At 41.5% G+C, this 27,681-nt stretch overlaps 1 protein-coding gene across 1 annotated transcript; it reads left to right on the top strand.

Annotated features, from left to right (window-relative positions):
* The first annotated feature begins 538 nt into the window (after positions 1–538).
* ostm1 (osteoclastogenesis associated transmembrane protein 1) lies at positions 539–7,159 on the top strand. Its single transcript, XM_080490064.1, has 6 exons — positions 539–940; positions 1,604–1,718; positions 2,628–2,725; positions 2,801–2,911; positions 3,968–4,133; positions 6,094–7,159. Exons 1-6 carry the CDS (start codon positions 605–607, stop codon positions 6,147–6,149), a joined length of 882 nt encoding a protein of 293 aa, XP_080346190.1. The 5' UTR covers positions 539–604; the 3' UTR covers positions 6,150–7,159.
* The last annotated feature ends 20,522 nt before the right edge of the window (positions 7,160–27,681 follow it).

The following is a 27,681-nucleotide window of genomic DNA, read 5'->3' as shown; positions in this document are numbered from 1 at the left end:
TCAAAACACAGCGGTGACTCAAAGTTTTAACCATATGACCTTTGAATAAACAAGTATATTTGTATCAATACTGTAAGTGCAACACAAGGAACCCCAAACAAAAATGCGACAATCGAATTTGAAACCACAATAAAGTAAATTGAGGAAAACATAATGTGTACAGGGAATACAGGCAAAGTGGAAAATATACAGATACATCTAAAAAAAAAAACTTCAATATATTTTGCGTTGATTGCATGAAAAATATATGTATTTGATACGGTCAGATGGTTGGTTTTTTTTATTAAATGTTTAGATTATATATCTTGAGTGTAGAAATAATTGACAAAATAGTTAACAGGTAGATGCACATAAACGAATAGTCATATAACCCGAAAATAAAATGGCGAATGAAACATGCTTACGGAAGAAGAAGATATACTTGGGTTGTTGTAGTTGAAATTAATCAAAATTACGTTTCTGTACTGTAAAGAAAAAGTTAAATCTCGTTGAGGCTGTTCCGGATGAACTCTCGCGACATTTGCTCTCGGGCGTAACCTGTGACGTCAGGAGCAAACGAGGAAGTCATGTGTTTGGAGTCCGTGGCGGAGCTCCGTGTTCAGCCATGTCGCTGCAGAAAAACTCATTGTTTTCGGCAGTTCTGGCGATAAATATTTACACTCTCGCGTGCGGAGAACTCGCCTCAGCTCCGTCGGCGAGTCCGGCGGCCGTGTTTAAACCCGAAGTGGACTCCGTGTTCCCCCTCAACCTGCTGTCTTCGTCCCCGGAGGACCCGGACAGTAACGACTACTGCACCGACCTGCTGCTCATCTTCGGCCGGCGGTACGTCGACTACGTGAACTGCCTGGTGCCCGCGGCTCGACCCGTCAAAGTGTGCCAGAAGTGCTTCTCCAGCTATGGCCGCTTCCTGGAGATCTACAGAAACATCTCAGCGGATGAGGTCGGTCCCAGTCTTGCACAGTGTTTACAAAGAGGTCGCCATTTAGCCGTCACGTCTGTCACGAGGATTAACGTGACTGTCGGGACAAACAAACTAGGACAGGAAACACAACTTCTATCTTTCGCTTGGACTTCATGTCACACAGTTGTACGCACAATATTATTGTCTCACGGGGGCACACTCAATCTTTCTTTAATTTCTTAAAGCACTGTGAGTTGCCTTGTGTCTGTATGGTGCGCTATAAAGGAATTTGCTTTGCTTCTAACGCAAACATTTAAACATTTATCAAGCGGCTATCCTCATTTTTTTATCATTGGTAGCTTGTAAGAAACAGGGAAAAATATTAGAAGTTAACAAAAACATAATTATTAACACCAGTAATTAAAATTACTGCTTGGATGATATGCTCAAAGCCAAATGTCACATTAACCCTTTCAGGGTCAGCAACTTGAAGGCAGGATACAGTCTGGACAGGTCACCAGTCCATCACAGGGCTACGTTTGGTGCACACTTTGTCATGGAATAGAGTCTAAATCTGTTTCCTCAGAGGAAGAGTGTGATAGATGTCCTGCCTTTTGGAAACTGAAGTAAGCCGACACTATGAGAAGAAGTTGTTTGGTGAGGATGATTTCTCACCATCTCATGATGCCTGTGTGTCCTCAGGTGGGTCCTAGTGATGAGAGCTGCAGGGACCGCCTCCTGCGCAGCGATCGGCTGATGTTGGTTTACCTGCTGTACAACAACCTCAAAGACGTGTGGAGCCGCTCCAACTGTAAACGTAGGTCTTACCCAGGAAACACATCAAAACACAAGCTTCTTAATATAAAAGTTATATATCCTGAGAGTACCACAGCAGTTTGAGACTTCATAATATTTCATGTGAGTGAGAATATATTTGATTTAACTTCAGTTTATGACAATTCTCTAACGTTCTCACAATTAGTTGGCGTTTGATTAGAAAATTGAAAGTCTGAAATTAGTTTTTAAATAAAGTCGGTCAGTATTTTGTCAAGCACACATAGTTTGTTTTATTTTCTAATTTTCCTGAAACTAAGTAGAAAGAAAACGAGAGGAACACTCACTCACACTCACAACACACAAAGAAATAAGAAAGAATTTTGATTAATATCTTTCTGATGATACCACATCAAGGAATATGGTACTCGGTGGTTTGGCCTCCACATGCTTGTATACATGTTACAACAATGTGACGCTGACGTTGTGTTTGGAGAAACGGTAAACCTTCTCGTAGTATTGAAGTCTCCCTTTGCAGCTCCTGTTCAGGTCCAGACACTAAACGTCTGCGACAAACTGCTGAAATGTTAGAGAAAATAAAGTGAGACAAACTGTCAGTGTGAAACCATTCCTTTGGGGTCGTCTCCGACCAACATCTCAGAAGCTCAAGCAACTTGGTGTTATTTTGTGAATGGAACAAATAAGAAAAAACTAAAGCAGCACCTTTCACAGCTAGTTTTTAAGTGAAGTATTTGTTTTTGCATCCTATTGATTTATCCCTACATTAGTAGGTGGAGTATTTTTATTTTTCTTCCCAACTTCTAATGGTTATAATTAGTTAACATCTTGGGTACAGCGATGAATCTACTGGTATTATTTTCACGTGACAGAATAACACATTCATTTTGTCAACCTCTCTGACGATTGTCTTCTTGTTTCTTTGGTTGGGCAGAGTGCATCACCAACGATTTTAACAGCCTGACCAATGACACGCTCTACTTCATGAATATTCACAATGAGACAATCACCTGCTTCAGGAAGTATGAACAGGTACGTCCCGCATTGTGTTGATGACGTTACAGGTTTGTCTTTCGAGATTAACAGTACTGACTCTCGTCCACACAGGGGAACCATACAGAGCTCTGCCAAAACTGCAAGAGCTTCTACAAAGATCTGAATGAGCTTTACGGCGGCATGGAGAAGAATCAGACCATGTGCATTGACATCGAGGATGCGGTGCGTACGGCCTGTCGGCCCGGGGAAGAGAGTACTTTAGGATTGAGAGCAGAGGGAAGGACACCCAGAACAGAGTCGTGTGCACTCTAAAAATGAGAGATGGTCAGAAATGTCTTCTTCCACTTTTAGCTGCAGACAGACTCGCAGCTTTGGGAAATTTCTGTGTCACATCCTCAAACGCTGCACCAAGTCGTCCATTAATCATTCAGGTTGAAGAGTCACTCCTGATTTTGGACACCACAGAGAATCAAACCAGCCCTTCGCTTAGCGTTCATGTCTCACAGCGAGAATGTCCTGGTTGGACTCCAGGCTCTGGGTTTTTTCTGTTTTTCCAGGTCTGTGTGTGCGTGACCTCGAGCCCACGGGCAAGTTGGAGAATAAAGTACAAACAGATGAATAGTTGATGTGACAATGGCACTAAATGATGTTCTTGTCTATTATATTGATAGTTATGCATTATATTGATCATAGTATGAGGATTACTGGAGTGAAGAAATACTTTGCTCATGCAAAATTGCTCTGAGTCAGGAATTGTCATAATTATAAGTAAAAAAAAAAAATCTTCAAACTTTTGTTGTGTGTATGTATGTGTATATATATATATATCTGTCAAAACTATTGGAAAACTCCACTATTAGAGCACTATTGGCAGTTCATAAAGTTGATCAAATTTACAGAACACATAACTTTTCTGATCAAAACACATTTTTTGCAGGATCCCGCTACCAAGTAGTTTATAGGAGAACTTCATCCCATCTGAAGAGTTAAGTTAGAAAATATATCAGTTTGGTCTTTTTCACAAATTTTACTTCATCACTGACTTTAAAACGTCAGTAAAAAAAAAAAAAATTGGCAATCGACTTCATTTAACGCTATTTTCATGCCCAATGGTGGATTAGAAAAAAGAAAAAAATAAATAAATCTGCTACTTGTTGACTGTCAGCTGTTTGTGAGGACACGGCAACATAAACCTGTGAGAGTTTAATGAATAGGTGACACTGTCCTCTAATTTGGTCTGCTGAAGTTTATGTTGCGTTGGCTGCTGCCTTGTTTCAGATGAATATGACCCGCAGACAGTGGAGTAAGAGTTTCAATTGTTCCCTCCCCCGTGAGGAGACCGTGCCTGTCATCGCCGTGTCCAGCTTCATGGTCTTTCTGCCCATCATCTTCTACTTGAGCAGCTTCCTTCACTCGGAACAAAAGAAACGCAAGCTCATACACCGTGAGTAACCGGCTTAATTCGCCCATTGTCACTCGCAGAGAGATTTTTTGACGGGGTTTTGAGGGGCTTGGGGGGTTTTTCTTGTGGAGGGGCGACTTCACCGACTGTGATATTGGGGTTTGGCTCTGGATCATAGCTGAGGTTTAAAGGGTTGCTTTTCTGTGTGTGGGTGGTTGAATGGTGTTTGAGGGTGCCACTAAGGACTTAAGGAACATTTGCAAAATGCCGAACGCAGGGTACTACAACAGCAAGAGATGTGAGACGCTCAGGGACACGTTGGGGCTTTATTATGGTTTTTACCTGTTGTTGTTGTCGTGCATAAGTTTTTCAAGCACGTCTGAAGGAAAACATCTGATTAGTTCCAGATCTACTCTGCAACAGCCTACCATAGTACTTATCATATAGACACAGTCATTAAGTATTATTTTAGGATATAAAGACCAATTAGATTGCTTTAAGTAATTGTATTGCTCTAAAAGAGTCGTAATCTCAACATCAGGGATGAGTTTGATTACATGAATCCACACAAGAATTTGAATAAGCCCGTATCCACAGAAGATCTGTGTTTAACTCTGGAGAAATCCTTCCTGCACAGTTCCTTCAGATACCCTCTGCATGTTTACAGGAATGAATTCATGCTATTTTACTACTAAACGACCCACGGTTACCAGAGAGTTTGTGCTACACAAGCAAATGACTCTTCTGAAGAAAACAACCTGATCAATAGTTATCAGGCTCAGATCAGTTCTGATTGGATGCAGGAGGAAGGATCGTGTCGGGAGTACTCAAAGTTTAAGGTCTCCAGTGGTCTTGTGGTTTGAAAGAAAGAACTACAAGGGAGAAGATGGTGTCATGTAGCGTTCCTTTATTCCTTCCCTGGCTGAGTACAGCATGTGCATTTCTCTTTACTATAAGTCATACTCTCTATGATGTCTAAACAATCCCAATACTCTCTGAAAGCACAGAAAAAGAGAACTGCGCATTTATACAACTCCTTACGGTGAACCTGGTACTTGGGCACTCTGCCACGTTGAGCTTTGTGGATGGCCAAAGTTATGACGCACTGGTCATTTCTGTGGGTCGTACTGTGGAAGTCCTGGGAACTTGTATATGGCTGCTTTCTGCTGTTGAGAGAATTTCTGCTATAGTTGATGATTGTAAATCTATATTTTGATGCTTGGAGAGCTGCATGAGGGTCCTTATGAAGGCCAGATTGCTCAAATAGTAAAACGTCTCCATGAGTGTCTTTCTTCTCCTCTGGGATTTCTTCACTTAGAATTTAATTTCAGACAAATTCTATTTTTAGCAGACATGCCGCTAAGACAAAGACAATTAAAAGAAATAGACTACAGTGGAAGCATTTCTCCTGTAATATAATTCAACAATGAAACCTTAACATATGTGAGATTTATTACACAGAAATATAAATATTTCAAGTCTTTTTTTTGTTGTTTTAGTGTCTTATTTTAGTTTATACGGTATAAAAATCAAGTATCTGAAAATATTAGATTATTTAATTAGATCAATTTGTGCTTATTGTAACTGAGGGCTATAATGACCATGATAAACACTTAAAAAAAAAACTTGAAACTTTTTAGTTTGTACAACTTTAAATATAACACAATGACACAGACACAAAAATCATTTTCCATGATATATATTTTTTTAATGCTTTTGATTCTTGAACGATTAGTCTTAAAATGTAATTTTTCTGTATGCTTTGGTGACATTTGGTAAAACTTTGTATATTGTAGCCTAACAATGCTGATTGTGCACATTGTAAGGAGCCATAAATGTGATGTTTTCATTATGTGACCATCATTTTTCTGTCACTTCACTGTGAGCTGCTGTGTTTTTCTCTCACTAAGATCAATGCATAAGTTGTTATTAGTACCTGCATGGTAAAGCCGTCTTATTCACCTGTTGAAACGTCACTAATGCTCGTGTTTTCTCTTTCCAGCCAAGCGAGCGCGGTCATACGCCAGCATGATGAACATTCAGGACAAACTCAGCTGAGGAGGACACGGCCGCCTGATGACGTTTCTTCACCTCTGTTACAGTCTGTGACTGAACTGCCCGGCGCTCTGCCAACCAAACAAAAGTCACCGCTCCTGGAGGAAGCTGCCGCATGCAATGGAAAACGAAATGCACTGAACTTATTCGGGTCCTTTGAACTTTGCCTTTCACATTTTATGAGCTGCGTTTGCCCCTGCCTCGAGCACGTAAAGATAATTTTGTTAAATGTGTCGCGTTTTTAAGCTTAAATTATGGATCCGTGTGAAGGAAGACGTGCTGGAATCACGATACGTCTAACTTCATGAACTTCTAATCAGAGTGGCACTTCCAGCACGGGGGGGACTGTTTTAACTCGTTAATGGTCTTTCGTGTGTTCAGTACATCCCGCTGTCACTTGAGAGTGCTAGTGGCTCGAACACAATGTGTGTGTGTGTGTGAGCGTGCTTTGCGTGTGTGTGTGTGTCTGTGTGCGTGTGCGCACTCTATTTATGGATTGAGAAATGGGTTTTTGTGTCTCTAATGTATGTCCAGAGGAGAGCTGCAAAAAGGAAGCACTTGATGTCCATTAGTGGTGACATGTATCTGCTGTAAGAAGAAGGGGACCACATCAGAAGGGAGGGGGGGGTTTGGTAAATAAAGACATAACACACATAATGTAAGAGCACTCCAGAGTAGCACACTGTAATGTTACCTGTATTCCAGTCACTGTTTTTCGTGGTTGCATAAAGCTTTTAATGTGCTTTGTTGTTGTTTCCCACTGATGTTTAACTTAATTTGTTAAAGGTTTCTGACTGCTCAGGAGAGAGAAGTCGGCTTTTTGCAGTGATGAGTGCCGAGATGATGAATTTGCTGTGAAGAAATGTAAAACCCCTGAATTATTTTGAATGTATATGACTTAAATAAAAGATTTAATGTGACAAATGTGGTGCAGCTGATTACAATTTAATGTCACCATTAACACTTTAGTATTGATGATTTACTAATACATGGATGTTTGTTTTGAGATGACCAACACACTGAGTGATTTATTGTCTGTTTACTCCATTACAGAGAGAAGTAATGTACTTGTTTCCACCATTTTTCCTAACAGCATTTGTGCTGCTTGTAGTGGCATAACCCAGTTTTATTATGTAAACCGAAAATTGTCAAGTTATAACTTCCAGAATACTTGTTGATGCATGAGCAATAACAAATTAACAACGGTACACATGTTTTGTACAGTTTTAGTTGGTTTTGCAAAAATACCCCTTGAACTTTAAGATGTTTTATCTGATACAGCTGCAATCATAAATATTGAAAAATAGGCATTAACACATTGGCAATACAGAAATGGAAACAAACTTCCTGTTCTTGTACATTTTGAAGTAATATTTAAGCCTTATTGGTACAAATGTTTTAGCTGCTACAACTTTAAAGTTCTGGAAATGCTATCATTTTGAGCATGTCCAATAACACATTTGAAACAAATCTTAACCTTAAATAAAATCACCTGCCGCTACTGTGCAGCAATAAATTTGCTTCACAAAATGCAAAAAAAAAAAGTCATGCATTGTTTTGTATTTCACAATATTTCCTTTCTTGAAAAAAAACGTAAATGGTGTGAGCAAATATTTTACCTGGTACAGATGTAAGCATTCATATTCTGAATGATGCGCCATAACAAACATTCATCCACTGGTGTACATTTCAGTGCATTCCTTGATAATTATTGTTTGTTTTGTCATTTTAAGGAACCCAACAGATGCTTACCCCGAAAAATAGCTGGCAAGTTTGCAAATTTGAATGACGTGTCAAAACACATTTGCATCACAACATGGAACTGCATTCCTTGTATATTTTTGATGCATTTTGCAACTTTCCCGCTGCAGATCTCACGCACACCTGGCGCAGCTGGAGGCTTTGTTGCATCTTTCACACTTTACGATCAAATATTTTCTGTGTGCAGAACTTCTCGATGGTACGGCGGCTATATATAGTTAGTTGGTGCTTGTGTGCTGCAGGTCTTTCTGTAAAGGGTCACAGTGGCTGCAGCAGGTACATTATTCCTGATAAGCCTGTTGCACTGTGCTGAAAGCTGCTTCCACACAGGAATGGCCCTTGTTCTTGGGTTACGTAGCCTTGTGTTTCTTGCAACTAGGCTTCTTTTTTTTTATTCCCCCTTTCCGTCATTAGCAGCTAATCCAAACGTGGGATAAAGATACTTGGCCGAATAATCGCAGCAACACATCCGTTAAACTCCTTTGGCTTTTTGGTCTTGTGGAGCGCAGCCACTGCTGGCCAGCGGCGGCTCTAAGCGCATTACTGCGGATATGCCGAGTCATATGAGCGGCTAAAAAACACCGGGCTCTCCGTCACTGCTGCGCTCCCGCACGGCGAAGGGTGTTGAGCGGCCGCACATTTGATTCCCGATAAGCTCCGTTGCTTTTCGGAAGGCACACCGGGTCTTTAAGCGGGGTTAAAAGTCAAGGAAAGTGCGCCCGGCGTGGCGCACCGGAGGCGGCCACGTGACGGGGAGGACCCGGGAGGAGCGGCTCCTCCAGTGGATCCAAAAGATCCGAGCTCAGCTGAAGTTCGGCATTCCTCCCGCAGAACAGGTTTTTAAGCAAAAGATACACTTTTGTAACCTCAATCATATTTGGGAGGGGCAGCAAAATGATAATAATGAAGATAAGTCACTTCAAAATCTAAAGTGCGCACTTTTTCATCATTCAATTACTATTTTTATTTATCCATCTTGCTTAATTAATATATTCTATCTTTCCTCATAACAAAAAGGGTCACCAATTCAAGCCTTTCTCTGTGAAGTTTCCTCACAGTCCCAAAACAAATGCACGTGAGGTTAATTGCCAAATCTGTTTTCTCTGGTGCATTAGTGACCTGTCCAGGGTGTACTACCTTGCCCTTCCCTATAGTGAGCTGGGAAGAGCTCCAGATGTGAACAGAAGAAGATAATTGTCCTTTTGGTTACACTGATCTTGCCAACATCTGATTCGGGTCTAGTTAGGAAGCTGCTTCACAGAATCATGAGCAGTTTCAGTTGTGCAAAACATGAACAACACTAGATATTTGTTTCGCATCGTCAAATATCACAGTTTTATGTGAAAGCCGTACAGAAATTTCATTTTGGGAATAAATGTTCTACATTATGAAAACCTAAAATGAACATGCATTTGTGGGATGAACGGTCAGTACCAGATCTGGGGGAGTAATGATGTGCCAATTCTTTCTACAGGAGTTTGATTTTAGAGTCAAAGACACGGAGGAGGCTCTGTGGGTTGCTGCACCGATCGAGGAACACATTTTATGTGTGCAACCCAAATACTCAGCTGTGCTGCTCATCCTACAAATGCATGTTCCTTAGAAATGTAATTTTGAAGGAAAAATAAACATGCTTTCTTTTTTCATATCATCTCTCCCAACATGGTATTTATACCATCGTCTCTACATTAATGTGCCATTTATTTGTTGTAAAAATGCAGCACAATACTCAGTCGGTAAACCAGTACCTCCATGCTGTTCTCTGTTAATATTAAATATTTATCTGCAATCTACAACTTAACCTCTTGCAGTTTGGCCATAAACAAGACTTAAACAAATGTGTTTCTTTCCCTTAATCTACATTTATAAATGTTCATCTTCAATACAAATATTAAAATAATGAGCAAACAACTGTAAAGCATTAAATGATTGTATTTTGGATAAATATCTTGCCGCACAATTACCCCTTTTTATCTGCATACTGAATTGGATTAGGATCAAAACAGCTTTTCCAAGAACCACGAGGAGCAATAAAGTGCCTTGAACAATCACCATGGTTTAGTGGAAGAAGGTATTGTATCTCTGACCTCCAGGTTTTGGCCCGATGTTGGGCAAAACAAGTACAGTGGTGTTGTAATGTTTGCTTGATAAGAAGCTGAATTTGCTTTTGGTGTCTTGTACTTCACCTTGAGAAGCAGATGTGTCAACGTTGAGTAATCTGTTTTGAAGTCTTTACCCCAAATAGACAACTTTCATATTTCACTAATGTGTCAAAAAGCATCTTTTTCTTTTTCTACCACATCAGTTTATATACTGCAATGATGGCGGCAGCGTATTTGCTTCCACGTTGAACTGGCTGCAGAGGGGAAAAATAAAAAATAAAAACCCAGTAATTATGGTCTAATGCCATACAAAATTATTGTTCACCTAATCCACTCAGAAAGAGCTTTGATTAAAAAATGACTGCGAGAATAATTCTACCGTAAGTGGAACCGTTTATGCAGAAGAATTTAATATGATTTTGTAAAACAACTCACATCCGGATCTTGACCACTTGCTCCAGTTCTCTGTGTCCGATTAGAGTGGAAGAAAGCGCTGAGGAGCCAAGAAATGAAAGATTTCTTTGTAATGAAGCGCAATAACTACGCAGAGTATTCATTGTCCGACGATACTTTCATACAAAAGGTACATAAATAAATGCATATGGAAGTTGTCGCATAATAAGCTGCATTCATGATTTGTAGAAATGAATCTTTTATTTACACAGTAGGGCTTCATATGTTTTATTTTTCATGCAACAACCCAGTGTGCAAGACCCCATTACCTTCAGTGCACCAGCAGTTGAAGTAACTAATCAAATCAAGCATCCATGCAATTCTTTTCAAAGATAAACTTCAGTGTTTACATGCATGGACTTTAAATTGGTCATTTTATTAAACACATGCTGTTTCACATTGCGCTCTCTGCTTGTATAATGTGAACACTTTTTTACTTGACTTCCTCAAAGCTCGGGGGGAGAAAAAACCCCAAAACAAAACAAGAATGCTGGAAGAGAGCAGCTGAGAATTGTTGATGTCTGAAGCGAGGACACATACCTAAAAGATATAATTACCGAGAAATAAAGATGACAAGAGGCGGCGAAGCGGCCCCCCAACCGCACAGACCTTGAGATAATTTTACCCATTACAAACAGCTATCCACGCAATTTGTGAAGAGAAGTGTTTCCTCATTAAGAGCCCCTTTGTCTTTCTGCATTTGTTCCTACAGATCCTATTTTCAAAGTTTAAAATGATGCAGATTTTGATTTACAGATAGCAGACTTATGTTGGGGGGGGGAAAATAAATACTGTGTGCCTGTTTGCAAATGCATCCTCTACAGATGAAAAAAAAAAAACACAACATACTTCCTTTTGCACAAGTAACCTTGAGACAAGGCCAGTACATTTCATATTTGAAGAGTAGGGGGGATGCTCTTCGTGTTGTTAGTGAATTGGGCCTTCTGTTTTCATTTATTAAATCTCTCTTCTTTTTTTTTTTTTAAAATGACTGTTTTGCTGTTCTTTGACAAGGTCATGGCCTCCTCTAGACTAAATGCCTTTGTATTTCCCACTGTCTCCTCCTGCAATCATCCTCCGCTCTCCTGGGCTCGCTGCAGTCCGCCCCGCGCTACCGAGCGTCTCCTTCGTTATGGCAATATTAAGAAACTTTTAGTTAGGACTTACAAGTGTTATGCAACCCTCCACCACAAAGACCTCTCCAAGCTGTCAGTTAGTTAACTGGCTGAAGGTCAGGCTTAGATTATGCACCTCTCAACCCCTGAGCAATGAATATGATGCTTTGTTGAACAAGGAGTAAACATATGCCCCTGGGGGTAGGAATTAGCGGGCACACACACACACACACACACACACACACACACACACACACACACACACACACACACACACACACACACACACACACACACACACACACACACACACACACACACACACACACACGAGTGCAGCCTCTCTCACAGAGCATATCAGGGTGAATGGGGCTTATTATACACCTGTGAATGGGGTCAAAGTCTGTCAATCCCTAGCTTAAGGTATTATGATAGATTATAGAATCATTCTCTAATGGCAGTCATTCAGTGTGTAATCTCAGCAGCTTGAAGGGAAAAAGCACTAAGCGTTCCAGCCAAGGTCCTGTAGAAAATAAGGCCTTCTCCTCATCTTTCCCTTGTGCGCCCCCCCCCCCCCCCTCCCCCAAAGGCCTTAAGACAAGTCAGCTGTTGGTGACATCACAGATGCTGGATCATATGTCAGAAACCTTTGCTGGCTGACTTACATCCCTTGTGCCTCGACAGTAACCGAGGCCACTTGAGGCTAAAAGAGTGACAAGGTGCCCCGCAGGGTTGGGGGCTGCCAGGAAGAGTGTGAGTGTGTGTGTGTGTGTGTGTGTGTGTGTGGTGGTGGGGGGGCACCCTTCAGGGCAAGAACATCTGACCCATGTGTGGGTTTGTTTGTATGAGCAACCAGACAGTGCGCATCTTGCCATCAGCTTGAGGAGACGTTTATCATTCATGTGGAGTGTCTCTGGATTCCTGTTTGTGATCAGCACACATGACAGTGAGAGGGCCATGACTGCTGAATCTGCACGTGCTGCAAAACAACTGCTTCCATTATATTTTCAACTGGGTTGGCACGTGCAATTTTTGATCACAAGATAGCAGCGTCACCTAGAGTCAGACTGTTAAAACTACAATTGATTGCAGCTCACATAAATGCCTGGATATTATTGTTTCACGGTTCTTTTTGTTTAGCATCAGTCACCAAACTAAATGTTTAAAATACACATGATGGTGTCTATACATTAGAAAACTGAAATAATATTTGCATAGGCAGCGGTTGGTGCTCTCTGCTCACAGCAAGATTTTACCTGGTTCGAGTTTAATCCCAGATCTCTGTGTGTTTATATCTTCTCCACTTTGCCCCCTGTAGTTCAACAACACTGGATTAATTAGTTTTCTGTGATTCTCTGAAATGAATAAAACCCAGTGGATAAATGAAATATATGCTTCCATATTCAGATATTTTGACTCATGTAAATTTTAATATGAATCATAAGTATGTTTCATATAAAGTATACTAGATATAAATATTAATCAGTTTGTCTTTCAATATTGTCTTGCATATCACCTATGTACTTTTTTTCTTAATCTTTAGACATCCGTCTGCCACTAGATGGCAGTGCTGCTCAGAGTGTCAGTTTATCTCTGTATGCTTCACAAATAAGTCTGTTTACTGCTGCTACTAAAGCAAAATCATCCAACTTAAAATTAAGACGTTCACCTCCACTGTTAAGAACAATCATATCGCTTCTCTACAATAGACTTATTGGCAAAAAAAAAAAAGAAAGTTAGGACAGAGGGTTTAAAATTCTTCAAATTAAAAAATAAAATCATCACATCAATACATTAAGTCCTTTATTAATGCTGGAAAAAGTCAAGACTGATTCAGACAGCAGTGGCAGCTCTGCAATATTACAATTTGTCAGTTATGTGGGTGTTATTAAAACAGGTCCAAGTGTAGGAAACAAAAAAATAAAAAATTATACAAGAAAGGTTCCCAAGTGACTACATACTTTTTTTTTTTTGGCCAGTATTGTAAATCTCAAAAAATAGACATCACAGAAAAATGATTTGTTTAGAACGGCCTCTAGATTATCACAAGAAAAACTCTATGATGGAGGAGGGGGAACAGCAGAAGGAGGTGCCGGAGAAGGAGGAGCAGCATCTAATGCAGGGGTCTCAAACTCAATTTACCTGGGGGCCACTGGAGGCAGAGGCTGGGTAATCAGGGATTACACAACAAAGTTGTACAAAAATCCTCAGTTTTAACGATTTCTTCTGAACATGTTAGTCCTGAACATGAATGGAACTTTGAATGAAGATCATGAGCGGCTCCTCTGAACATGGTTTCTCTTGCCTTCTCCTCGCTTGGCAGCATTTCTTCTCTCATGTCTGAGGCACATTTGCCTTGAGAGAAAAAGCAGTCGAGACCCTCAGAACGTCTTGAACAAGAGTCGGCAACCCGCGGCTCTTTGGTCGCTCTGCAGTTTATCCCGGAGCACGGTGGGTCGGACCGTACGATAAGGCATTGTACACCCAGACCAACTGTTGCCCGCAGGCTGTGGAGCACCACATTTTAATCAATCCAATCAATAAAACCACTGATGTGTGCAAAGGGACTTTTATGATCAATACATAATAGAAAATAATACAACTAAAATAATATTGTAAGCCACGCTACTCATGGTCCTAAGAATGTCAAGCAATGCATAGGATAACATTCAAGGTAGAGATTCTCATATTAGACACCTAAATGGCAGAAGCTTTTACATTGACAGCTCAGAAATCTAGTTAAGTTCAAGCTCTTAAAAACAATAGCGATCACAATATCAAACTGAATGTATACACTCACGCAGTGCAAGCCACCGGCGTTGCAACGCTTGGAGGTCCACTCCCTTTGCGGGTCGCACTAAAGTTATACTTTCATAGCAAGGTGCGGGCCGCGAGTTTGAGACCCCCGAGCTAATGGATGCGTTCCCAAATACAGACACACTAAGGGACTTTCTGATTACTGTTAGGGATCTCCATCAGCTGTTCCCTGTGAGGGCTGCCGAAGTGACGGATCCAAGCAGTAAGCTGATAATGAGCCAGGAGGCTGGAGCCCTGGAGGTAAATAATCATCACACATGTAGACGATCATGTTTTCCGTGACGCTAAAGAGAAAGCAACTCAGTGGGAAGAGGCCAGCATGGCAGACTCAGTCAGGTGGGAACCAAGGCTCAAGGAGCGGACTTTTAATTTATTCTATTTTTCTTTTTCATTAAATGTTCAGTTCATACCTCCCCCCCCCAAAAAGGTAGTTGTTTATTCAGTTATTTACATTGGGAGTGGTATCAAGTGTGGGTCCCTGCAAGACCCTTTACCCCAATCAGCTCCCCTGAGCACCTGCCCACGGCAAAGGAATTTCCATATGGGGAATAATAAAATGGAATTAGTATTAGTTATACACTAAAAGTGGTTACATTTTCGAGCAGTTGTTTTTATTTAGTTGAAATAATTATGGCTTTAGAAATGGTGAAAAAATATTTGACATACTGAAATATTTTTTACTCATCTGTACTATATTTAGATACTGTATTTTAAATTGCAATGCCTTGCTAAAATAATAAAGAAACTACCAAAATGTGTATTTTTAACCCTTTATCGGGCAAGTGACCGTTTTTGGTAATTTCCACACACATTACATTTGGCACCAGTACTTTGCCTAGGTGAGATCAAGAACCATGTGGTCTTCACCCAGCCAATCAGCAGAGATTACTCTATATCACAGACCACATGATTGTGACATTTGACCAATCAGCAGAGACCTGGGAGGCCTCCAATTTCCTTTTTTCTCTGAAGTCAGAAAAAGGGGGCCATTTGGCTAAACTTACTGTGCATTTACAGTTGAAACATCAAAACTAACCATGGTAAGTTGATGAAACTCACATTTTAATGTTGAGTAGTTGTGCTAAGTCATGAAATAAGTGTTATTTGTGAGTAACTTCATGAAATGAGTGAAATTACAGCATGAAAAATGTGGGTGCCAAATATGATCATATGCCCGATTCACCTAAAAATGAGAATTGGCTTGGTGTGACCTTTTTTGGACATATGCCCGATGCATCTAACTAGTCATACTCAACACATTTTCCTTACAAATAAGGCAATACAAGTTAGGGCATTATGTTTTAATGTTACTAAATGTTTTTAAAACAGTAATACCTGCAATACAGTGATTCAGACTTAATTTTAACCCATTAATTTAGAAATCCTAAAGGTATAAATAGCAATTTGTTACATTTTTCCTAGTTTATGACCTAATTCCAGTTCTATTGGATACATTTTTAGCAAGTGTCTGCTCAGATGGTTTATGGCAAATGGGGGGTCAGTGTTGTCATGCCAGCCGATCATGCCATCAGTGACGATGATAAGAAGGAAGATGAAGATGTGGCAGACCCTTATATTCCTCCACTCAAGTCTATCAAGGAGATGGGGACAATGGTTGTCCGGCGTGGTACATATGACTATGTCACCAGTGATGATGGGATACTGGCCATCAGGTGGAAGGACAACAAAACTCTCACTCTGCTGTCAACAGACATGCAGGTAGAGCCGATGTCCTCAGTTATCAGGGACTGCAGTGAGACCAAGATGAAACAGCCAGTGAGTTGTCCAGCTGTCATCAAGAGTTACAATGCCAATATGGGGGGCATTGATAAGAGTGATATGCTGGTATACCTCCACCGCACCCCCATGAAGTCCAAGAGGTGGTATCTGCATCTGTTTGCATATGTCATTGATGTCAGCCTCACAAATGCCTGGGTCATGTACAAGCGGGCCTGTAAGGCCCTTGGTGAGAATACCCAGTCTCTGAAAGAGTTCAGAATCCAGGTATTCCAGGCAGCCAGCAGCCAGAGGCCAGTCACACCTAGCTCCAGAAGAAGTTCATCTTCATCTGTTGATAGCCTGGCCACCACTGCTGATGTCCCGACACCTGTCCCAGGACACCGCAGCCACACCCCAAATATGGCTGCGTGGTTTGACCTCTTCCTCTTCAATGCTCCTGTACATGCCAAATGGCAGACATGCAAGTATTGCAGCAGGAAAGGCAACTTTCTCAAGGCAAATGTGATCTGCAGGGTCTGCAAGGTCCACCTCTGCATGGACAGTGAGCATATCTGTTCGTAACTTCAAGAAGTGTCCTAATGTTGTCTAAAGTGACACTATGTAAGTTGGCAGGTGTCTGTATCAGCACTTATGTTGTATTGTTCTAAAAGTTATTCTAATTTTAAAGAAATACATGTTCCTTTCAACTTATATGTTTTTTCCTTGGATTTTTTATATACAAACTTCTTGGATTTTTTTTTACCATTAACGGGCAAGGACCCAAATATGGTAACTTCATTTATGTAAATTTTCTCCATGAAAATGCAAAAATGTCAAAAATTTTAAAACAGTAATTATGTCATGTTAGGTCCCCAAATAACACTCCAAAGTTGAATTTTTGAATTTCAAAGTATTTCAATGAGTGCCCTATAAAGGGTTAAATCCGATTCATCGATAATTACAAAAAATTATTGCGATTAATAAAATAATCCTTAGTTGCAGCTTTACACTACAGTGGAACTTATCCAAAGAGAGACCAGAATCGAGGTTAAACCAAGAAAGCATCTCGTCATATTTCTGTTTTGGCAGAGTTTTTATGACGGAATCTGAAATGCGACATTCAGATGACAAGATCAGATTGGAATGCATCATATCAGTGTCAGTAATGATTTCTGAACTCTGTCGTTTTCACGAGTGTTTCCATAGTTTCCTGCAGCTCGACAACGGAGAAATGTCAAGAGAAAATACAGCAGGAAGTAATAATGACGAGATAGGATATCCTCATGGAGTTGAAACAGTTGTTTGAGTAGCAGGTTTGCACATATATACCAACCAGCTCTTTATTTGGTGAACTTTTAGGTTTGTTGCAAAAAAACTGTTATGTTTATGATCTATATTGCCTACAGTGAAATAACTGTGACCATTTCACGTCGGTCTCTGCAGGAGGTGAAGAGAAGAAAGAAAAAAAAAGGCTCCAAGTTAGTGTTAAACGACACAATACTGGAACTTATCGAGAGAGAGACCAGAATCGAGGCCAACTAAGAAAGCGTCTCGTCAGGTTTACCATTTGTCTATAACACACACACGCATGCACACGCACACTCAGGCTGTGACATTGATCCCTTTGCATTTCAGAATGAAGTAAGAAATTAATAATTTAAAAGCAAGGCAGGGCGAAGACTTAAAGAAGAACCGGCCACTTTTAAATGACTATAAACGCTTCATTCACAGATATGAACGCTTGCAAAACCAAGTCAAGTGAGTCATAAATAAAGACATTATGGTTGTGAAGTATAAATGCTTCATGGTTTTTTCCCTCCTAATTCTACTTTCCTGTTCCTCCTGCACCTCTTGTTCTCTTCATGCAGACACTTTGCTCGTGCCGACGTCAGGCAGTACGAGTTGTGGCGAACCATCGATACAGAAGTCAAACTGTGAGTGAAAAACGCCTCGGAACTTGACTCCCTGATTGGCAGTCGCCTCGGTTTAGTTTGGAAACCTCCTCCTACGGCTTTCATGGAGGTCTGTGGTCCCATCAGGCCCCAAAGAAGGAATCCTGCCCACCAGCTGTTTCAAACTTATTGGATATAAATCAGGTAGACGACGACTGTATGCCTTTGGAACCGGCTTTTTTAAACAGTACTACATTACCCAGGATTCCCAGGGAACGCAGGCTTTTCGCCTACTAACAGTAATACTTTATGGTATTTATGCGTCCCACTGTCGTGACACACATACATGCACAGGTCGCTGTGGTATGCAACATTTACCCCTCTTTTAAAACGTTTGAACAATGGTCATAAGGCAAGAACCTCCCAAGTGTACCCAAAATAACATTTAGGCCCCAATCTAGATAAACCGGGTAGACTGCCGGTTTACCCGCGTAGCCCTGTGGGTTATTCTGCCACGTGACAGGCTATACGCTATGCTAATGTCTAAAAGTCAGTCAGAAAATCAGAAAAGGTGCGAGGGCCTCTGGAGGGCCCAGACCGGCCGGGGTTCAGCACATCTGGTCCAGGGGGACATCTCGCCGGGGTCTCCACCCGTATGTCTGGAGGGTCCCAGACCTCATGGGTGCAACGTGGTTCAGCTGCGGCTTGCTGGGCGGACACGGGAGGTGGCCTCACCCGTCCGAGGAGGCTGACATGCCGGAAGGTGGCTGGCCCCAATTGTGCTGTGATCTGCGTTGGTGCGGTCATTTGATGCAGTTAAAACGCAGGCGTGTATGTAATTCAGATCAAGTTGATTTTCTCCAAAACGAAAGTTTCCACAGTTCAAAAAAGATAATTCAGTTCAGTCTTGTCCTCAAATTCTGTTGTGTCCAAATCAGTTAGAAAAAGCAAAAGGATGAAAAGGGTTTAATACTCCTACCACTCTGGCAGCGAGTTTACCTTAAATCCATCCTGCAGTGTGCAGCCATGGTTTCACAGGCAGATGTGGCAGAGTTTCTCAACAAGTGGTTCGCTTCTCGGGGTTGGCCCGCCTTTTCTCCACCTCGTGGACAAATCCTCCACCCAAGTTCGGTTTTCAATGGTTCACACAAACGGGGGAAGAAAAAATAAAAAACCCGACCTGCATAACAGAAAATAAGTCACTCAGTTCACAGACATTCATTAAATAAAACTTCAAAGTCACCGTGAGATGTGACGTCATTGTCACGCTGTTCATTCAGGCCCATCATGGCTGCTGCGTTATAACAGAGGCCTACCACATGGCTACAGCGATAACATCACTCTCACTCCTCACATCGTCAAACAAAACTAATTTCTCCACATTGACAAAAAGCATATCAACACAGGATTTTCATAAAAAAGGTGAAAATAAAAGGCGCAGCGATTCGGAGTGTTTTAATACTAATTAGCATGTATCTACCACAACGTGGCCTGGACGGAAACGTGCGCGTGAGGAAAAGTTAATTAAACGACCAAAACTCACCATCAACCGCTGAGGTTCACACATATAAGTGTCCATGGATCAAACGTTCTGTAGGCATCCTTTTATCAATATATTTTGTCATTTTCACATCGTTTGGCCCCAAATCCTGCTTCTTCCTCGGCTTTCAGCTCCGAGCTCACCGACCTTCTTGCTAAAGGGAAGGTGCGTTCAGGCTCTTAAAGGGGAAGTCTCCTATTATTTTTTTGTCAGCAAATGTTACTTCTTATTCATAAAAGGGGAAATTATGTATCTTTATCAATCACACACACAGATTCTAACCCTTTACACATATTTACACATTGCAATTACCTATTTAAACATTTTAAGTGAATATGTACATATTTACATTGAATCCTCCATTTTCAAGTACTATTTACACACCAAATTATGGAAGAGTTTTAGGGCCACTGAAGAAAAAAAAAAATTCGGAGGCAAAAAAAACCCCAACCTTCGTGGCCCCAAAAAAAGTCGAAAATCATATTCAAGATTTTTTTTTCGGAGGCAAAAAAAAAAAAAACCTTGTGGCCCCAGAAAAAGTCGAAAATCAAAGTCGAGATTTTTTTTTTTTCACGGAGAGACGTCAATCCATCCCTCATCATTTGCCCGTAGATGTGAATTCACATTAAATCACTTAATTCTGACTGTATCGGGTTGCTTAATGCTTATGGACATGTGATTTTACACAGGTTTTCTCTGATTAATAAGAACACATCTAAATAAGCAGCCCGGGATCCGTGCCTTTGTCCTTCGTACTCGATGATCTTCCGCGACGGAACAACGCTGCAGGCTGCTCTGTCTCTTCTAGTCCTGATACTGATGATAACTGCACCGTGTTTATGAGCTAGATTCTGTCCTGAAGCCTCTTTTCATCACTTCATTAAACCGGCTGATATGCATTTTGAGGAAGCAGTCACACGCGCTGGCAAGTGGATGGACGCACTTTTTTTTCCACCGTGAAAAAAAAAAATCGCGAATTTGATTTTCGACTTTTTCTGGGGCCACAAAGGTTTTTCGTTTTTTTTAGCCTCCGAATTTTTTTTTTTCTTCAGTGGCCCTAAAACTCTTCCGTACCAAATGACATCACCTCTGGCCGATGAAATTTTGGTCGGCTGTGCCAACTGTTCCGGACCGAACTATGTGGTTGCTGGACTGCCGAAATTTCGGCAACGTGGTCCGCAAATTCTTGTGTGATTGGTCAGATTTTGCTTGTTAAACTTCCGTGTTCGACCGGCTGGGAAATTTAAACATGGAAGTAATGGAAGAACTGATGGTGGAGGAGGTGAGAAAATATGAACATCTGTACAACAGCAGCCTACGCGAATATAAAGATATTGAAATGGCCAAGAACTGTTGGAGAGAAATATCCACAAAACTGAAAATTGAGAAGAGCGTTTGTCGGAAGTGGAGAAACCTCCTTGACAAGTTCACAAAGGCCAAACGTGGGGTCCTAGAAAAAAAAAAAGTGGGGCAGCAGATGGGAAGAAAACTATACCGGTGCTGTACTTACCACTTCAGTGGCTGGACGACCACGTGAAGCATCGAGAAACCACCACCAATATGACGCTTTCACAGAGTGAAGTTAGCAGTGCTGCACAGGCGATAATCCATACAGACTGTCAGTAAGTAATAATAATAACCGTTTGCCATGATGGTGGAGGAAAAATCAATGTAGCCTACATTTTCATACACTGTAAGGCCTTAAATCAAAACATTTAACACTAGAAGTCTTTTTTTTAACAAAATGACAAACACGTGCGTAAATTGCGGTGAACGCCACTTTACTTCAAATTATCTTTCTGACTGAAGTATTTTTACTTGAGAATTTTTAGGTTCTGTCTGTTAATTTCTTGTGTTGTTGTCTTGTTGAGGACGATGACGTGGACCATGATGAAGGGCCTTCCTTCACTCCTCTGGCCCAGACTTCATCCCCTGTAGACCAGCGGTGTGCCACCATCAATACGGAAGACCTCGGGAGTTCACTGCTGGTCTCTCCGTCTCCCACCTCACCCGCACCACAACCACCTCCAGCTCCTGTTCAGCCTGCAGCATCACCTCCGCCTGCTGCGACCACTTCAAGGTCCAGGGAGAGGAAACGAGCCACATCAAGTGGTTTTGATTTTGGAGCTGCTCTTGCTCCCTTGGACAGAAGAAGGGACGAGAGGAAAGCTGTGAAGGAGGCTGGACGGCGGAGACGAGACGACATCCTCCAGATGAATGACCCCTGTGGGAGATACGTCCTGTATGTTGCAGATGAGGAGAGATGAGGTCGCTTTCGCCGCAACTCCTCCCTGAATGTAAATCCAAGATAGAAAGTGTTCTCTATGAAATCGAGCAGAAAGCTGCCCAGCTTGGAAACAAGGCTCCAGAAAAGGAGCTTAAATCACTTCAACAGACTTGTTGGCAAGTTGGGCACCTTTCTATGTCTTATATGTGTATATATTTACATCATAATTAAATTGTCTTCCAATTGAAATTATATATTCTATAATGTAAATAATACTGTCTAATGTCTATTTTTTAAATAGACATTTTGAAATATATTTTCTCTATAATAAATCTGCAATTGTCAATATTGTTTTATTTTTTTAATTGCCTTGACTTTTTGTTGTCTTGGAAAATCTCATCCAAAAGAGAAGCGCCTCCTTGAGATATTTATAATAAGTCTGGACTCAGAATGTGGTTGCAAATGCATTGTTTATTGTGTAAACAGAAAATGTTTAAAGGATGAATTTAATGGCCTCATTAATATTAATTCAAAATGGTGAACGGAAAACTTGTCCACAAAACTGCAAAACCGGACCACGGCAATTTTTTTCAGCATAACTGATTTGAAAGATTGGATTTCAAAATACAGTTGGACACATTTGGAAGGATTATTAAGTGTATTTGACACAAAAACATAAGATAGTTAGTATATTTGACAAAGAAACATAAACATTGGCAGCTGCCCGGAGCGCAAACTCAACGGGCGAGCTGTGCACCGGCTCAGATGCGGTCTCCAGAAATGTATTTCTGAAAACAAATAAGTAGTATTGTAGTGCCCCAATGTCAGAACGGGATGACACCGCTTCATAGCTGACCGCTTTGAGTGATGCGTTCAGGTGCATCACGTAAGTACGCCTTCCGACATATTAACGATTATCTTGTGCACAAAGAAGACCATTCTTCGCGAGACTAATAACCATATGATACCATACTAAATATATATCCACAAATACAACACCACACTTACACAGTCACAAATTTTTATCTGCACGAGCACAAATCTTGTTTCACAAATCACAGATTAAAAAAACTGTCATGCCAATATTTTTCCTCCAATTGTTACAGTACATCTGGTGAAAAAAATATTTGTGCACCTGTATCGACGTGAAGTTCTTCCACACAAGTCCCAGATTGTTTTCTTCAACTACAAATCACACATCGTGGCTCTCAGCTGAGATATCTAGTGAAAAAGACCTGTGTAAGTGTGGCGTTGTATTTGTGGAAAGAAAAACAATTGTACAGGTACACAAAACAATTGTACAGGTACACAACTCACGGTACACAACTACAAATTCACTTTTACAAGTACACAAACTTTTTCACCAATAATACCTCCATAGTCTGTTGGGGCCCCCTACTAGCATCTCGCCAGTGACTACTGGGAAAGGGCGATTTCCGATGCGCTGTTGTTGCAGCGTTTCAAAGCAGTTAAATGTTTTTGCATTGAAATTGAGTAATGTCAGCCGTCCTCCCTTCGGCCTGGGGCCTCTGACTGTGACATCATCAGACCAAGCAGGTTCGCTTATGACATCATCCCCTTTGATTTTTCTGACCTTTCGATGTCCCATGTGAAGTGCACAAGAAAGCCTTTGATGTCAGAGCCTGCAGCTTGGGAGTACTTGAAAGAGCCCCATCAGTTGGAAACTCTCCAAATTGTCCCATACAGGAGCTACTGAGAAGATAGTGCAAGCACCCCCGTACGATTTAAACATTAAGCACTGCTGCAGTATTATACAGAAGAAACGGAGAGCACATACTAGTGACAACCGACAAGGAGTTAAGATGATGTTTGACCAACAGCTAGAGGCTGGAGCCATGCTCTCTGAAAGGTAATACCTGTGCTTGCTTGAATCACATCAGTGTACTTTACTTAAGTCTCACTATCCTGTTCAGTGAACTCATGAACTCTGAGTATGTAGTCATTTTTACTAAAATAAGTTTAAAACTAAGCTAATAAACTGGAATTGTAATTTTTGAGTAAACACAGAGGTCTGTACATGCGCATTAGAGATTTACAAAATTCTACTGAGTGCAACTGTTCAGTTAACTTGGCTTATTTAAGTAGGAAAGCTCAAGTTTAGTATACTTTTTATTTTTAGGTTCACAAAATAGTAAACACAGCTAGATTCTAAGTAAACTTAGCAAGTAGATGTGAAGTAAACTTAACTTACGATTATTGATGACAATTACTTACCGTTAATGAGTGCAACAGGTTTCCTAAATTCGTTTAAGTAAGCTCAAGTTATTATTGATTGATTGAGATATTGATTTTGAGTATGTAAACACAAGTATCAAGTAAACAAATTATGGATATTAAATATCCATATATATATATATATGCATACATCAATACACACATACACATATGTATATATACACATTCACACATACTTATACATATATGCACATTTACATCCACTCATACTAAAGAAAACAGAACGAGAAACAGTAATCAGTAATCAATCTTGAAAATGTCAATCCTTGATCCCGGTGACCTGTATATACAGCTAATGCAGATATTTCTATTCCTTCCATTGCTGATATCAATTGTTATGCATTCTAATAGGTTGCCTAGCGCAGTTGTCATGCTATCAAAACCTTGAAGTCCAGCCTTTTATGCGCATATACTGCTACACCTCCTCCACTTTTATTTTGCCTATTGTTGTACCTCAGTTCATAACCGTCTAGCTCAAAGTCCATGCCTTTTTCCTTGAACATTTTACAGTGTGGAGAAGATGCCGGGACAGCTAAAAGTTCAAATCTACTCACGCGAGCAACAGCAAGGAGATACCTGGGCAGAGGAAGATGTTAAAGAAGAGAACCTGGCTGCAGAACAAGATCTGCATGAGCAGCACCAATTAGATGAAGAGGAGTTGCTGTGGGAGAATGAAGAGTTCAAGTCCAAGCTCTTCCAACATGTTTCAGATAATGAGTTATCCCAGATCAAAGAAACAATGGAGCGAATCAGACAAGAGCTCATGAAAAGAGTGGAGAAAGAGAGGATGGAGAGAGAGGTGAAGGAGAAGCCCAAGAGAGAGAGGAAGGAGATAAAGATGGAGAGAGAGCAGATAGAGAGGCCGGAGAGAGAAAGGAAGGAGAGAGAGGTGAAGGTGAAGCAGATGAGAGAGCGGAAGGAGGAAGAGAGGAAGAAGAGAGAGATGGAGGAGAAAGTGAGGAAGGAGAGGCAGGAAAGAGAGAGGAAGGAGCAAGAGGTGAAGGAGAAGCAGAAGAGAGAGAAGATGGCAGAAGAGAGGATGGTGAGAGGGAGGGAGGAGAAAGTGAGGAAGGAGAGGCAGGAAAGAGAGAGGGAGGAGAGGAAGGAGAAGCAGGAGACAGAGAGGAGGGAAGCAGAGAGGAAGGAGAGCGAGAGGAAGGAGGGAGAGAGGGAGGAGAAAGTGAGGAAAGTGAGGCAGGAGAGAGAGAGGAAGGAGGAAGAGAGGAAGAAGAGAGAGATGGAGGACAAAGTGAGGAAGGAGAGGCAGGAAAGAGAGAGGAAGGAGAGACAGGTGAAGGAGAAGCAAAAGAGAGATAAGATGGAGGAAGAGAGGACGGCGAGAGGGAGGGAGGAGAAAGTGAGGAAGGAGAGGCAGGAAAGAGAGCGGGAGGAGAGGAAGGAGAAGCAGGAGACAGAGAGGAGGGAAGCAGAGAGGAAGGAGAAAGAGAGGATGGAGAGAGAGGTGAAGGAGAAGCCCAAGAGAGAGAGGAAGGAGAAAAAGATGGAGAGAGAGCAGATAGAGAGGCCGGAGAGAGAGAGGAAGGAGAGAGAGGTGAAGGTGAAGCAGATGAGAGAGCGGAAGGAGGAAGAGAGGAAGAAGAGAGAGATGGAGGAGAAAGTGAGGAGGGAGAGGCAGGAAAGAGAGAGGAAGAAGACAGAGGTGAAGGAGAAGCAGAAGAGAGAGAAGATGGCGGAAGAGAGGATGGTGAGAGGGAGGGAGGAGAAAGTGAGGAAGGAGAGGCAGGAAAGAGAGAGGGAGGAGAGGAAGGAGAAGCAGGAGACAGAGAGGAGGGAAGCAGAGAGGAAGGAGAGAGAGATGAAGGAGGGAGAGAGGGAGGAGAAAGTGAGGAAAGTGAGGCAGGAGAGAGAGAGGAAGGAGAGAGAGAGGGAGGAGAAAGTTGGAAAGGTGAGGCAGGAGAGAGAGCAGGAGAGAGAGAGGAGGGAAGCAGAGAGGAAGGAGAGAGAGGGGAAGGAGAAGCAGGAGAGAATATGTAAGGAGAGAGAGAAAACGGAGAAAGTGAGGAAAGTGAGGCAGGAGAGAGAGAGAGGAAGGAGGGAAAGAGGGATGAGAAAGTGAAGAAGGTGAGACAGGAGAGAGAGCATGAGATAGAGAGGAAGGAGAAGCAGGAGTGAGTAAGGAACGAGAAGGAGGCGAAACAGGAAAGAGAGAGAAAGGAGAAAGAGAGGAAGCAGAGGCTGGGGAGAGAGTTGGAGGAGAGAGAGAGAGAATGAAGGCAGAGAGGAGGAAGAGGCAGGAGAGAGAGTGGAAGGAGATGCAGGAGAGCGAGAGGAAGGAGAAGCAAGTGAGAGAGAGGAAAGAGACTCAAGAGAAGCAGGAAAGAGAGAGGATGGAGAAAGAGAGAGAGTGGAATGAGAGACTGAGAATCAAGACTGGCAAAGTAAATGTAAAAATGAACCGCCAGAGTGCCAAAATGTGCTCTCCAGCACCACCTAGAAAAACTAAAACGGCCACCACGGCCCGTAGGAATGTGGAAGAGAGATACAACAAAAACTCAATTGTTTGTCTCATCAAGACCTAAAAGCACTGATACCCCTGACCTAAATTCAGTGGGAAGTCTGCAATTTGCCTTTCAAAGTAAGATTGTTACCCAAAAAAGGCCCTCACGCAAACGCTAATACCTGTGAGGGAGAATAAATTTGACCCCCTAAACATGCTCAAATGCTGACCAAATTTGGCACGCTAATCAACACTGGTTTTGAATATAAGAAAATATAAAAAATAACCGCCAGAGTGCCAAAATGTGCTCTCTAGCACCACCTAGAAACACTAAAACGGCCACTTAGAAACAAAAAAAACCCCACTACGGCCGTGGTGGGAGATCAAACCCAAAATTCGTGTTATGCCGATACCGATACCAGTATTGGGAGGGGGGACCGATTCCACAAGCTGGTATCTGAATCGGCAGGTACGAACTATTAACTCGCCGATACGCAGCGCCGTGTGTTTTTCTCTCTCCCGACTCTCACTCACTACTGCCCTGACTCCTGATCCTGATGTATGGTGACTTATTCAGTGCATGCCAAGGAAAGCCTCATATCTATATTAGTTGTTATTTTAATTTAAATTTAACTGGGGTTGGACTACTGTTTTACATGTATTTACCGGTACATGGATATTGCACTATTTTTTGGCATTTGTGAGCTAAAACTCAGGTTTAAGAAAAGTTTATTCTTTTTGCAGTTTCACCCATACCAGGTAGGAAATAAAAAAGTTGTCCTACATTTACTGTGTTGGTGTTTTTTTTTCCTGTTTCACAAATGTTTAAGCAGTGCCAGATGAAGCCATAATAACAACCAAGTGAGTATGCAGTTCTTAAGAACTGCATACTCACTTGGTTGTATAAATCATTGCTATTATGGCTTATACAACCAAGTGAGTATGCAGTTCTTAAGAATTGGAAGAAAAACAGGCCATATCTTTTTTAAACACTGCGGTATAGGCAAGTATCGGTATTGGCAAGTATCGGTATCAGCCGATACTATGCAACCGGGTATCGGTATCGGTATCGGGACACAAAATTGGTATCAGAACAACCCTGTCCAAAATCAGTTGTTCGTCTCATCAATACCTAAAAATCACGCGGCGATACCCCTACATACAACAGGAAGTCTGCAATTTGCCTTTCAAAATA

Source organism: Lipophrys pholis (genome assembly GCF_963383615.2).
Source record: "Lipophrys pholis genome assembly, chromosome: 21".
NCBI classification, from domain to species: domain Eukaryota; kingdom Metazoa; phylum Chordata; class Actinopteri; order Blenniiformes; family Blenniidae; genus Lipophrys; species Lipophrys pholis.
This window is presented reverse-complemented; position numbering and strand designations above follow the sequence as displayed.